The sequence below is a fragment of the Sinohyriopsis cumingii genome, chromosome 9, assembly GCF_028554795.1.
Source record: "Sinohyriopsis cumingii isolate HCF-2022 chromosome 9, ASM2855479v2, whole genome shotgun sequence".
NCBI lineage: Eukaryota > Metazoa > Mollusca > Bivalvia > Unionida > Unionidae > Sinohyriopsis > Sinohyriopsis cumingii.
Window position 1 is genome coordinate 12,456,716 of NC_142969.1, and position 15,081 is coordinate 12,471,796.

Sequence of the window (15,081 nt, forward strand, 5' to 3'; positions counted from 1 at the left end):
AAACACAGTGTTACCGAGACAATGAACTAATGAAAATACTTTTCTCTTTGCCACTTTTTGTACACTTCGTTTTTAAGGTGTAAATATAATTATAAGGAAAATTTTTTACAAATTTTCTTAGGTATCAAAATTAATGAACGTTTCTTAAAAAATATTTTTATACTGTAAATTACAGGACTAAAAATATTATTTGTATAGATCAATGGTGTATGAAGAATCACAGGTAAGAGACACCAAGATAAAAGTTGCATACATGTATACAATTACCAGTGTCAAATAAACAAACTATAAAAATTTGTACCAAAACACTCTAACTTACTGGGGGACCGGGCTCTCCTCTAGCACCAGGTTGTCCAGGCAGTCCATTCTTTCCATCCAATCCAGGATTTCCAGGAGACCCTGGGAATCCCTGCAGTCCAGGAGCACCACTCTCTCCTGCAGGTCCTGGTGGTCCTTGTAATCCTACAGGTCCTGGTGGACCCCTCTTTCCTTCAGCTCCAGCAAGTCCTGGCAGACCCTGAAGACCCTGGGCACCTGGTTCTCCCCTTTGGCCTGGCTCACCTGTCGAGCCTGGTCTTCCATCTGATCCCTATGGGAACACATTAAGATGGAATTAGCATCATGGACAGCAAACATCAGGCATCCAAAGTTCCTATTTCTCCTACCCCAAGGCTACTTGGTTTTCAAACGGGCAAGCAAATATCTTGATTCAGATTAACCATCAGTAACATTGCAATCTGATACAACCTGTTATTTAGTTATCCATACAGATCATTATGAATCATGCTTTAAATAAAACATGCAGAATTATGTGAAAGGACCAAAATAAATCTTCAATTTTCTCTCAAGTTTGCTAACCAGTTATGTTTTATAATGAGGATATTAGAAAATCCCATAAGTAAAATAACTCTGTTATTGTTACCAATTATTAGCTGGCATGTCTAAGTTTCTGAAACAGTATTTTTCCTGCACTTGTCTTTTTCTACTTGCTAAGATATATATATATTTTACTTAATTCAATGCTTGTGCATCAAAATTGCAAGTTATCATAAATATCAGTGCTCCAGGTTGTGATGAAAATGGTTGCATTTGGGACTAAAAATTCAGAATTGGCAAGAGCAAACATGCAACTGGCTATTTATCATTGTCATTTATGCCTGACAATATGAAGATAAATGTTTTACAGAACTCCAAAATTTAGATTTTTTACTGGCCGGCCTGAGATTTAGGCGCATAAATGTTTGTTAAGACAGATCTTGGTTCATTATTAAAAGCAGTTGTAATCTCTTCAATGAGCCTAACCAAGACCTCCACCTTTTATCATCTTCTATAATGAGTTCTCACTCAAATGATTTCTACTCTCAGTATCTTGGACAACCAGATTATTAGGATCTAGCAACCCAAAAATTAAATATTTTCCTGAAGGCTGCTCTATGCTTGATACTTAAAGTGCTGTGTACTCTCTTCATTTTTATAATCATCACTCTCATCTACAGTAACTTTATCTTTTGAATCATCACTTTCATCGACAGTATCTAGCCTCCTTTAATGGGATCAGTATACCTGAAGTGATTTGATGCAATGTCTAACATGCATATGCACCTTGATGCTAAAGTCCAGATACAAGTACAAAGGATTAACTTGGTTATATGTACTTACAGCATCTCCCTTAGATCCTGTTGGTCCTGAAGGGCCAGGTGATCCTGGAGGTCCTTGAGGTCCTGGGAATCCAGGGGCTCCTGGGGAGCCAGGAACTCCCTACAGAAAAAGAACAGTATCTGTTTAATTTTAAACATTCAACTCTGTGAAATGAATTTTCCAAATAAAGCTGTCAAAATCCACTTTATTGTACATTTTATTAAATGTGAGACATTGTGACCTAATTAGATTCCAGAAGTATAACCCCTCATAGTATATGCATTTGACAACTTTAGTGACCTACAAACAAAAATGATTGTATAACCTTAAACAACAACTCCTAAACATCATCTCAGAGTGAAATGTAGGTCACTGACCTACTTCTCATTTAATGGTTTACTTACTCTGTAGAATATGGATGACTGTTAAGGTACCACAAACAGATCATCATATAAGTATTAACTGATAACCACCAAATTGCTTGCTGTGAGCTACTGTCTTAGCTGTTAGTTTTTTGTCACTTAATGTCAATCAATAACAGTCAGTCTGTTAACCTAGTGCTACCAAACACTAGCCTACCTAACAGTAAAATTATGGTCATTATGCTACCAAACACTAGCCTACCTAACAGTAAAATTATGGTCATTATGCTACCAAACACTAGCCTAACTAACAGTAAAATTATGGTCATTATGCTACCAAACACTGCTAGGGACAAAGGGTTTAATCTGTGTTTATAAGTTGATAGGTTGGTGCTAACAAATGCCAAAGTTGCAGCTAGAAGTCTGTACCCCTTAAGCTGGTAGTCAGACCAATTAAAATGACATAACTGCTGATTGAAAGTTATGAAATTGTTATCTGGTGTGCTGATTTTGGTCTAGAAGTTGACATACTTTTGCAGTGTAACATATTTTGGAGCCTTTAGATTGACATCACTAACTATAACCAAACACTAGCCTAACTAATAGCAAAATTATGGTCATTATGCTACCAAACACTAGCCTAACTAATAGTAAAATTATGGTCATTATGCTACCAAACACTAGCCTAACTAATAGCAAAATTATGGTCATTATGCTACCAAACACTAGCCTAACTAATAGCAAAATTATGGTCATTATGCTACCAAACACTAGCCTAACTAATAGTAAAATTATGGTTATTATGCTACCAAACACTAGCCTAACTAATAGTAAAATTATGGTCATTATGCTACCAAACACTAGCCTAACTAATAGTAAAATTATGGTCATTATGCTACCAAACACTAGCCTAACTAATAGTAAAATTATGGTCATTATACCCTGGACCATAACAGGTGCCTGTCATTTTTATTTATTTTATAAAATGTTATTAATCCACCATTATCAGTTTGATCCAGATATCTGAATCAAGAATGAGAGAGAAATAACCACATGTACTCCTGCCTACAAATTCCCACCTACGGGACTCCTGCCAACAAATATCCACCCAACTCTTGGTCTCCTACTAACAAAGTCCCACCAACCTTTTGGACTCTTGCCAATGAATTCCAGCCTTTGGACTCCTGCCAACAACTTCCCACAAAATGGAATTCTGTCAAAACATTTTCATTTCTGGGACTCCTGATAACAAATTTCCACACTGGATTCATGCCAACAAATTCACATCCACTCTTGGACTCCTACCAATAAATTCCAACCTCAACAAATTCACACCACTTGGAGCCCTTCCAATAAATTCCCAGTCACCCCCACTGAATATGATTTTATTGATTGTATCTGTCCTCCCATCTTAAACAGCTCAGGAGCATTGCCTCAGAAATGAAGGTGTGGATAATGGATAATGGATGGATGGATGGATGGACAGATAAATGGACAAAACACTAAAGTACTAAAACTGTAGAGCATCCAGATCACCAGTCTAATATAGAGACATATTCTGAATGCTTTTGGAGTTATGCTCTGGAAATGAAGTGTGAGTAATGGAACAAACAGATGAAAACATGAAAATTGCTGAAACTAAAGAATTGTGAATACCACCAGTCTAATACCTTTACCAAATTTCTTGATATCTATAATGATCTTACAAGTTTGCCCCAAAACTGAAAGTGTAGATTGTTGATGAATAGATGGAAGGACAGAAAAAAGAAATACTGAAACTGAAGAACTCTGACTAGCAAAGGGACAATTGTACCACTAGCCTAATATACCTGTGCCAAGTTTTATACATGGTTAGAAGTGAAATTAAATTTTAAAATTTGATACTTATTTTAGGCATTTTCAAGGTTTTAAAATTGTTTTTTGAGGTTCGAGACACAAAGCAGTTGCAAGATTATCTGCAACTAGAAAGTTCGATAAAGCACGCTTTGAATTTGTTTTTACATAAAATGAAAATAAAGATAAAGTGAAAGTTAATAAATAATCATAAAAAACCCATCTGCATGTGCTAAGAAATGTCCACTAAAATGTCCTCTTGCCAAGCAAATAATCCACCAACGAAATGTGAACATTTAGACAATGTCATATTTAAGCCTGCAGTTTTACACACAGTTAATGCACAGTACACTATATGTAATATTCTGTTTGAGGACCAATACATTTTCTTTAAGTGGATTTTTAAGCTCTTGAAGCTTCTCATCCAGTTGCTTTTTAAGAACCTTCTTTGCCTCTCCCTTGTGCACTTTCTATTTGTATCACATTGTCCCTTGTACACTTTCTATTTGCATCACATTGTCCCTTGTACACTTTCTATTTGCATCACATTGTCCCTTGTACACTTTCTATTTGCATCACATTGTCCCTTGTACACTTTCTATTTGCATCACGTTGTCCCTTGTACACTTTCTATTTGCATCACATTGTCCCTTGTACACTTTCTATTTGCATCACATTGTCCCTTGTACACTTTCTATTTGCATCACATTGTCCCTTATACACTTTCTATTTGCATCACATTGTCCCTTGTACACTTTCTATTTGCATCACATTGTCCCTTGTACACTTTCTATTTGCATCACATTGTCCCTTATACACTTTCTATTTGCATCACGTTGTCCCTTGTACACTTTCTATTTGCATTACATTGTTCCTTAACAAATAATCATGCATGCTATGGTTTTGAAGCCAACTTAGTTGGAAACAAGTTTTATTAATGCTACCAGCTATGCTCAAAGTAGTTTGAATTATGCATTTTTAAGGAGTATTGTTACTGTTTCTGGATTTACCTGGGTCACATTATTACATATTTATGTTTTTCCCCCCAAATTATAAAGTATTCCCTCAGCTCTTGACAAAAGCTGACATCTAAAAATAGCATCTAGTCAAAATTTCTGCTCTTAGGAGATCAGCCATTTTCTTGTCAACAACAATGAATTTGCAAAGATGTCAAAATATAAAACATTTTTTATAGTACCTTATAAACCTAATCCTGGCAAATCAGAGAATGTAAACGGGTGTTACTATTGATTGTTTCAATTGCACACATTCTTGTACCTGACGACTGAGTAGTAGATAAAATACTTAACAACATGCCTCAAGAATTCAAAGGGTTTAATCTGTGTTTATAAGTTGATAGGTTGGTGCTAACAAATGCCAAAGTTGCAGCTAGAAGTCTGGTAATCAGACCAATAAAATGACATAACTGCTGAATGAAAAGTTATGAAATTGTTATCTGGTGTGCTGATTTTGAAGTTGACATACTTTTGCAGTGTAACATATTTTGGAGCCTTTAGACTGACATCACTAACTACTTCTGCCATGTTGGAATGCATCTTCCAGTTTGGATTACATGCCTAACTCACATAATTCAAAAAACATTTTCAGGCAAGATGCATCAGTTACAATTTTCAAAAATATCTTGAAAAGGGTACAACTGTTGCTCTTTTGAGAAATGTTCATAACGATAAGCCATATTGGGTTTTTCAATTTAATGATATACTATAATGACTGGATATCTATAATTCATGTGCTTTCTTGACTGCTAGACTAGTCTATTGAGAAAACATTTGCAATAAACATTTTTTTGTGAGGTCAGGAAGAGATGTTCATCATTTTATCTAATTTTTTGGTTTTGTATTTTTTATTTATGTTTCCTTCAGTATTTAGGCTTTTTAAGGTTCTTAAGGTCAAAATGAAACTTGAGCATTTTTGAGGTTTTGAGGTCTACTTTAGACCCTGATCATTGGGAGAACTTAAATGGTTTTGAAGTTATACTTTAGAAGCAAAGGTGTTATGGATTAACAGACTTATATAACCCTCATTAGTACACCCTCTTTCTCTGTCCCAACTTTGCTGGGCAGTAGGAAAATGAACTTACCAGATCTCCCTTAGGTCCTGGGGAACCATCGTCTCCAGGCGATCCTGGCTGTCCAGCATTCCCTGGTGGACCAGGGTTGCCATTTTCACCAGGCGGACCAGGCAGACCAACAGCACCTCTTGATCCTGGTTCTCCACTATCTCCCTGTAATGAAACAATGAATCTCATTGTTTAAAAATATTTTTAAATATTTGCTGTAAAAACTGAAAGCCTGAGTAACATCATAAATTAATTTCTTTGTGTGGATATTGGTTTTCATGGTTTCAAGAAATGACAGCTTTGTTGGTACCTAAAATGGGTCATACAATTATTATTTGCAGTAGCCTTGAAATCTACAAATAATAGTACCTAACAAAAAATAGTGACTAATAGCAACATTAGGGCCCCAAGGAACAGTCTTACATGCACACCATGATGTAATACACCCTTATGATATAATGTACCCTAGTGTATAATGTACCCAGTGATATTTGTACCCCCATGACATAATGTGCCCCAATGATATAATCTACCCCATGACATAATGTACCACTATAATATAATATATCTCACAATATAATGTATCCCATGATATAATGAACCCCATGATACAATGTACAGACATGTCAGATTGTGCTTCAGTAGTTTGACTGACCAAAAAGTGTGATTTTCAACAGTTTTGTACTCCTTTCCAGTAGTATAATAGGCATGCAGTTTTGTACTCCTTTCCCGTAGTATAATAGGCATGCAGTTTTGTACTCCTTTCCAGTAGTATAATAGGCATGCAGTTTTGTACTCCTTTCCAGTAGTATAATAGGCATGAAGTTTTGTACTCCTTTCCAGTAGTATAATAGGCATGCAGTTTTGTACTCCTTTCCAGTAGTATAATAGGCATGTAGCTTGCAATATGTTCTGCATATGACACAACTCTACAATTAATTATATGATCTCTGAATGTAATTTTGCACAAAAAGAACTGTTGACTATATTTTTTGTGTTTCCATCTGCTGCCAGCAATGATCCATTCCACCATGCTTAACAAATATGTTGAAATGGCACACTGTGCAATGCACACAATGGACACTTTTATCACTTTTCTGAAGAGCTGGATAGCTTTCTGTTTATTTCATGTTGTATATCTGAGAAGCAATTATGGGAAGACACTGCTTTTTAGGGAGCTGGTTAGTAACTATTTTCATCATCAGATGGACTGTCATTTGTTTCCTGGAGTTGCTCTCTTTTTCCCTCAGTTGACATTACTGAATCAATTCACTGAATCAAACTGCACATGCATGCAATATACTAATGATGACACTTCCAGCTAAATGAACCAAAGATACTGTGCTTGTGATTCAGTAACCACACAGAAAGCATAGTACGAACCTTGCAGATTCTGTGGTAACTGTTCATGTGTGTATTTCAATAATTTGTAAGTGAATTCCATCAGTACTATGGGAAAATTGTAGTGGCAGGCAGGTCTGAATGTACCTCCAAGTTGTAATTTACATTCATTATATATTGTAAACCTGTGATATAATGTAACCCCCTTTATATGTGACTTTAACACAAGTTGAACAGTGAATCCTAATAATTATGACAGCAATAACACTGTTACTAGATCCCACCATTTGATAACACAGCTGAAACTATAAAATGCAGGTAAAACTAAACCATTGTTCTTGAAATGTGTACAGATGGTCTACAGTGAAGGTTAATGAATTTAAATATGATGAAACAACAGTTAGGTAACATGACAATTTATTTACAGACTGGCTTCTATTAAACAGAAACAAAGTTCCCATGTTTACATGTACATCTGTGTTTATATTTTCATTACAATTGACAGATGGATTCTTCAATGATCACAATTTATTGAATAATACAAATGAACTAAAAGCATTGCTCTAGTCCTATTGGAACAGGTATATAAACACCAAGTGACCTGATTGTAAGGGTGCAAATTTATGTCAATCTATAAAGAGCACATTAATTTGGGCAAGAGAACAATTAAATAGATTTATGGGGACAGGTGCATGTTAAATCGCTATACTGCAATGATTTTTAATGTCTTTGTCATGAGAGAAAGTGATTCTTAATTGAGCCTTCATTTATTTAACAGTCAGACAGACTGGAAGGAAAAGGTTAAATTCCATCTTTGTATCGAAAATGTTAAGAGTTGAGATTGTCCGGAATCAGTTATTCGGAAATCTAGAAGTCAGGCTGACTGCCATTTTGGTGCCTAGTTATATAAGGCGGTAGATATATTTAATCCTGATTCGTTATGCTAAATAAGGCGCATGTTTCCCACACAAAATTTCTTGGTTTTAATATGCCCCATTCACAAAATTTAGCCAGTCTATGTTTTCCTGCAAGAGAAAAAAATATTGGAGACTCCAAGATTGAATTTAGAAGAAATTCTCTCGTAAAACATTTATCCGAGGAACCGGATGTCTGGAAGGTCAACGGACACAATTCTGGCGGTAGAAGCAAGCAAAGCTTGAAAGCATAAATTATTTGCATCAGTCTCATGTAATTTATTGATACCAATATAATGATTTTCTTGAATTTATTTGCTTATATTTGCATGAATTTATTTGTTTAAATCTGTAGATGAATTTTCTTGATGTGAGTTACTGTGTTTGAGTTCATCTATCAGAATTCATACAATGATCTTTATATAAGTTTGACGAATTGTTTGAATTTGTCATCTTGATTGTTATAGAAATCAGGTATTCTAAGAATCTCATGCATTACTTTAGTTGATGTGAGTTACGAGAATCAGTGTGAATTCTCCACTCTTAGATGATTTCACATATGATAAAGTGCATATTGACTGAAATTAACGTTGTAAGCCATGAAGTGAGATTTCTTGTATGCTAAAGACTTGAATGTGTGTATTCACTAAAAATAACATAGGTAAGCAATGTAATGAATCTCATTCATTCATTTGTGTAATTGAGACATGAATGAAACTGTTATATCTTCTGTGATGTTAATGTGAGTCAGTGATGAAATAGCCATTAGGAAGTACATTAATCTTATGAAACTAGGTTTGTTTATGGTCTGCCATGTTTGGCTTGACCAAACAGCCTTCGGTATCTGTAAGAAGGTACAATTCGCTGATCAACCCCACAAATACCTCCAGCCCCACACAGATAAATTCACGTTTTCTATTACCATTGTTACCCACCTCTAGCCTAATCCACCTCTTCTGTGGCTACATCCTGGGTCCAAACCACACACAAATACACAGGTAAACAGTTGGATGCATACAAGGATGGACAGACAGACAGATGTAAAGCCACATGATCATTACTAATCACAAAATATCAACAATACTGATAATATAACAACTGAAATACCTTTGGTCCAAAAGCTCCAGGGAAGCCAGGAGATCCTGGTGGGCCCATAAACCCCTGCTGGCCTGGTTCTCCTGGTGCTCCATCATTTCCACGCAGCCCCTGTAAAAAACAAACATTGAATTACCTTCATTTATTGTACATATAATTCAATCCTTGAGCTGCTCGACTCAGTGCTTTTTAGAACTAATTATCTAGGTTTACTTTGTGTGTTCCACTATTGTTTTAACTGAACAATGTACACCCTGATTTGGCAGCACATAACACAATGACAGGTCAAGGTCATCATAGTAGGGGAATCAAAACTTATGTACAGCACTCTCCCATTTTATATAATGCTTCATTATAACATGATTTTACCATGTTATAAAATACTTTATTATAACACAATTTAAAATTATACAATATAGTCGGTAGTTGTGACTGAGGTTTGGTTTATCCACCTCACCTGTCAGACACACATACACACATTCATTGATTTTTTTTATATATCTCTTCATGGTTCAATGTATTCAGTACTGCATAAACTTGCTTATAAGTCAAGTCAAACAGTGAACAACAATGATCTTGATCTGCCTTTTCATAATGCAGCTGCAGATCAGGGTGTTTCTTGTTGTACTGATTACTCATACTCCTAACAAATTGCATAGACCCAGATCTGCCAGGGCATCATGTGACAGTGGGACTCATCTTATAAAAGCGAGGTAATTGAAGTAATTCATACCTTGCCTAAATTTATACTTTTCAAAGATACAGACCACTGTCCTGGCAAACTTTCTCCCTTGTCATATCCTAGCCTACACGACACGATACTACACTACACTACACTACAGATTCTTCCTCTTTGGATATGACCATTTAATTATTGGGGGATAAGAGAGAGGGAGAAGGGAAGATAGGGCCTGGAATTTTCTTTCGCACTAGGATTGTTCTTCTTTTAGCTCACAATAATTTATTATTTTAACAAATGTAATTGATATAATTAGTTCTTTTTTCTACAAAAAAGAGCAAGACTATTATTTTCAAACTATATTATAGTTAAATTTTAAATTTCCCAGGACCCATCCCCACAGATCAAAATCAGAATGTTTACATGGTTGGTCCTCATGGACCACATCCCTGTGCGTTCAACTGTATGAGCTATTCTGAATGGGACAAATAGAAATCTTGCCAAACATATGCACCAGCATCATAAAGTTATGTATCTTCTAGCCGCAAACTCTCATCTACAACATGGCCATCTACTATATGGCCATCTACAATATGGCCATCTACAACATGGCCATCTACTATATGGCCACCTACAATATGGCCATCTACTACATGGCCATCTACAACATGGCCATCTACTACATGGTCATATACAATATGGCCATCTACTATATGGCCATCTACAACATGGCCATCTACAACATGGCCATCTACTACACGGCCAACTACAACATGGCCATCTACAACATGGCCATCTACTACATGGCCATCTACAACATGGCCATCTATAACATGGCCATCTACTACATGGCCATCTACAACATGGCCAACTACAACATGGCCATCTACAACATGGGCATCTACTACATGGCCATAGGCACAATCATTCTCCTTTTTCCCTCAATATAAAGATGAAATACAGCCAGTAGAGCATGTTATTTATTTTATACTATAAACTTGCACACTCAGCAAATTGCACCAACAGCTGGTATCACATGGGTTTCAATATGTTCAGCTTGGTAGCAATATCAATACATATAATATTAAATATTACAATAAATCTTTTACATCCCAATACACTGGAACATGATTTCATTTGCAATACTCAGCCCTAGATTTTGGCTTCAAAACTTTGACCTTGTTCTAAAGTTTTAAATTGTTTTTTAAAAATGAAGAAACAAACACTTACAGGTTGTCCTGGTGCACCATCACGGCCTCTCTCTCCTGGTGGTCCTTGAGGTCCTGGATTTCCATGTCTTCCAGCAATACCAGGTGGTCCAGATTCACCCTAATGAGTCAAAAGAAAATTATTGAATACATGTACTACACATATCTGTTACATAAAGGCCTGCAGTCCATTATCTCATGATGCAGTGTTAAAGTCACTTCCATCTTTTAACCAATGTCAAGATCAATCTTGTATTTTTTTGTGCGGACATGACAATATTTGAAGCAAGTAACTGTTGGATTTCAGGTTTAACCCAGTCACATGCAGCCAGGCTTGTCCTCAATTATTGTTGCAGTTGATATTTTGGTCAGCTTGTTTGTCCAATGAAATGTGAAGAGCCTGCTGTCCTCAAAGTTGAATTGTCAAAGCTTTTTTGGTGCCTGTTACCAAGGTGACTGGATGATACTTATTAGCTTGTGCAAATTTCTGTTACATGTGTCTTTGTATATAAAAGGCACTTAAACAAAGACACTCATCTAAATGATGAGCCAGGTTGATTTCTCCAAAGATACTATCAATGACTGAAACATCTAACACACACAAGCAGTGTTTACCATATATAACCTTGCAAAAATTAACAGTCATCAAACATCTATCACCCACAAGCAGTGTTTACCATATACTGCCTTGCAAAATTAACAATCCTCAAACATATTAAAAACCTAGCTATTTCTAAAACCCATACCTGTCTTGGCTCTTCTTCTATATATGCATTCTCCTTTCTATTGGTAAATTCAAACCCTGCCTTTTTCTAACTATATATGCATTCTCCTTTCCACTGGTAAATTCAAACCCTGCCTTTTTCTAACTATATATGCATTCTCCTTTCCACTGGTAAATTCAAACCCTGCCTTTTTCTAACTATATATGCATTCTCCTTTCCACTGGTAAATTCAAACCCTGCCTTTTTCTTATCAGCACATATACTACTGAACATATCTTTTTTACAGCTTTATTTATTGGCCGAAGGAAAAGAAATAAGTAGTGTTACTGTAAAATAAAATATAACACAATTTTAAGAATACATCACATATTTTGTTTTACTTTATCTTTTAAACATTTCAACATTGTCATAATTTTGAGAAAGCTCAAATCTCTTAAGGGCAAGCACAGTTATCCAGAATCTGTCCAGCCCTAATTTATGTGTTCATTTGTTACATCAGAAGAACAGTAACAGCCAGAAGCTCATACAAAATAAAAAAGCATGTGATAAGTACTTCTATAAAGTCTTTCTAATTGTTTTTAAAAATCTAAAATTTAATACAAAGAAACCTCTAAAATTTGGTTTTGAGGAGGTTTGAATATAAGGAATTAATTTCACTAAAAATCAAAGTACTGGGAATACTGGCAACTTGAAGTCTTGAAGTGATACTCATTTATGCAAGATCAGATATAATTCTATTCATAGTCCTTTTTACTATCACACACGTACTGCTCTAACAAATCTTTTTCAAAATTTTCTTTTCCATTTCTAGAGAACTTATATTAACATTTGAGAACTCATTGTGATTTTCTTTTAAAATCATTTCCAACTAATATTCCAAGTATTACCATCAGTGGGAATAACTGCTATCAGTGTTAATCATTACCAAAATCTGAGTTGCATCCCTTGGTATGAAAGGCTATTAGAACTATAACATTTACCAATTTTAGCAAGAACACTTGTTACTGATTTTAAAAACACAAATAATAATTGATAAAAGAGAATGGAGACTATTGTACAATGCAAGGAAAAATCGATTAAAGCCAAAAACTGGAAAATTAGGGACCTTACAACTATTCCAGTTGTGATCCTGTGTGCTTCCACAGTAATTTAACCTGTGTTTGATAAACCTCAGTGGATGGGTAAACATGTGTTAATATTGCTACATGATAAACTATATTACAAGCCACTATTGCACACAAAAGACCCAAGCTATTTACCTTGTCACCTGCACGTCCAGCTTGTCCATCACTTCCTGGTTTTCCAAGCATACCCTGTTAGAAGAGAATATTACAAAGTCATAAAAACTCACTAAATACAGTTTTGCTTTAGCCTCTACCTTTCCAAACTGCATCTGCATAGAAAAAATTAGCCTAAACAGGCAACAAAAATTATCAGCACCCAATTCAGACTGGAGAAAAGATGAAGCCATAAAATGGGGGGGGGGGATTATTGGGCCCAAGTGCAGCTTTGACATTCTGAAGGTCTTGGTTTGGTTTCACTCGTTTGCTATGCACATGATCAGGATTCAGATGTATTTCATTGCCAAGCCAAGAACGTTTAAGCTGGTTCTAGCACCATCTAAGCTGATTTACATAAGATAATCCTAGCTTATTTATATAAAAGATACTGAAATTTTAGAGATTAAACATGTCTCCACATTACACAGATGCTCAAGCTCAACGATACATCTAAAGGGTTAAAATAGGTTAAAGAAGGGCAATAACTCAGTAATATTTTGCAGGAAGTTCTTAATATAAAGCATTACACCAAATTTCATACGATTAAGTCCTTCACACATTATTGAGTGAAACAGAAGGACATGTTCAAAGACAAACAAATGCCATAACTCCACATTACTGCTTAAAAAAACAGTGAAAATCAAACTTAATAAAGGTCTTCTTGAAGTAAAGCCTAATGCCAATTTTGATTTAAATTTATGAACTCGTTCAACCATTACTGGGCAGAAATGAAATCAATAGGCAAATCCTAAGTCAAATAGGGCCCATAACTCCATAAACGTTTGCAGGAAAACAGTGAAAATCGAAGCTGACCTAGATTTAAATCTGATTTTCAATTGATTAACAACATTTTTTTAAACTCTAATAAACAATTTAAAAATGATATTAAATTTCAAAGTAAATTATTATTTTGGTTTATTAAAGTTAACAATGTATTTCAGAGTATACATGAATATTCATGCCAAAGGGGCACATTTGGAGTTGCCAACTATATACAGACTGGTACAAGGAAAATACCAGGGTCACTCAGTTTTCATGTGTGTAGGGTCCAATACTTGAGAGTGTAATGAACAGAAAGGTGAAAACACAAAAGTCACTCAAGCATGAAAATTAAGTCACAATGATCTAGTACTTATATTGAAGGATTACTCACCTTGATGTTAATCTGCATTGCAATTTTCAGAAGTCTAGGTGAAATAGAGTCTAAGATATTGGGAATGTAATGAATAGATAGATAAATATTTTAAAAAGTAACTCCAGGATGAATATATAGTCACATTGATCAAGTGATGTCATGGTTATATTACTTCTGTACCGGGTTTCATTTATGTAGGTGAAACAGGCTCTAAGATGTTGATGATACCATAATAAAGTCACTCAAGGACACAAAAGAGGTCATAGCTTCATAATGGTTAAGTTATTTCTGTTGTGATGCAACCATTGGACAATTTTCATGAGTGTTAGAAAAATTGGGTTCAAAATGTAGAGGGTGTAATAAACTGAAAGCTGAAAAAACCTGAATGTAACTTAAGCATAAAAACTGGATCACACTGACCTAGCTTTGGTATCACTGAGTAACCTTAACCAAGATGTTTCCACATAACAATCTTCATAAGTGTAGGTCAAATAGAATCAAATAAGATATCAGGGGTGTAATGAAAGAACAGCTGAAAATACAAAAGTTGCTCAAACATAGAAATTAGGTGACAGTGACCAAGCCTTAGAATAGTTAAGCTACTTTCCACATAACAATTTTTATGTGCAGGTGAAATAATGGCCTAAGATACTAAGTGTATCAAATAAACAGCAGAAATACAAAAGTCACTCAAACATGTTAAGGTCATACTGATAGTTTTGTATAGTTTTCTTTTGTTGAGATGTATCCACATAACAATTTGCATGAGTGAAGATGAAATAAGGTCCAAG

At 35.2% G+C, this 15,081-nt stretch overlaps 1 protein-coding gene across 1 annotated transcript in view; it reads right to left on the bottom strand.

Moving 5' to 3' along the window:
• LOC149791276 (uncharacterized) overlaps positions 1-15,081 on the bottom strand; it is a 114,107-nt gene that overhangs the window by 74,556 nt on the left and 24,470 nt on the right. The window contains exons 11-16 of the mRNA XM_089969787.1: positions 13,135-13,188; positions 11,173-11,271; positions 9,276-9,374; positions 5,935-6,078; positions 1,660-1,758; positions 320-589 (exon numbers count right to left, since the gene is read on the bottom strand). Of these exons, the coding sequence (XP_089825913.1) occupies positions 320-589; positions 1,660-1,758; positions 5,935-6,078; positions 9,276-9,374; positions 11,173-11,271; positions 13,135-13,188 (765 nt within the window). The remainder of the gene's footprint in view (positions 1-319; positions 590-1,659; positions 1,759-5,934; positions 6,079-9,275; positions 9,375-11,172; positions 11,272-13,134; positions 13,189-15,081) is intronic.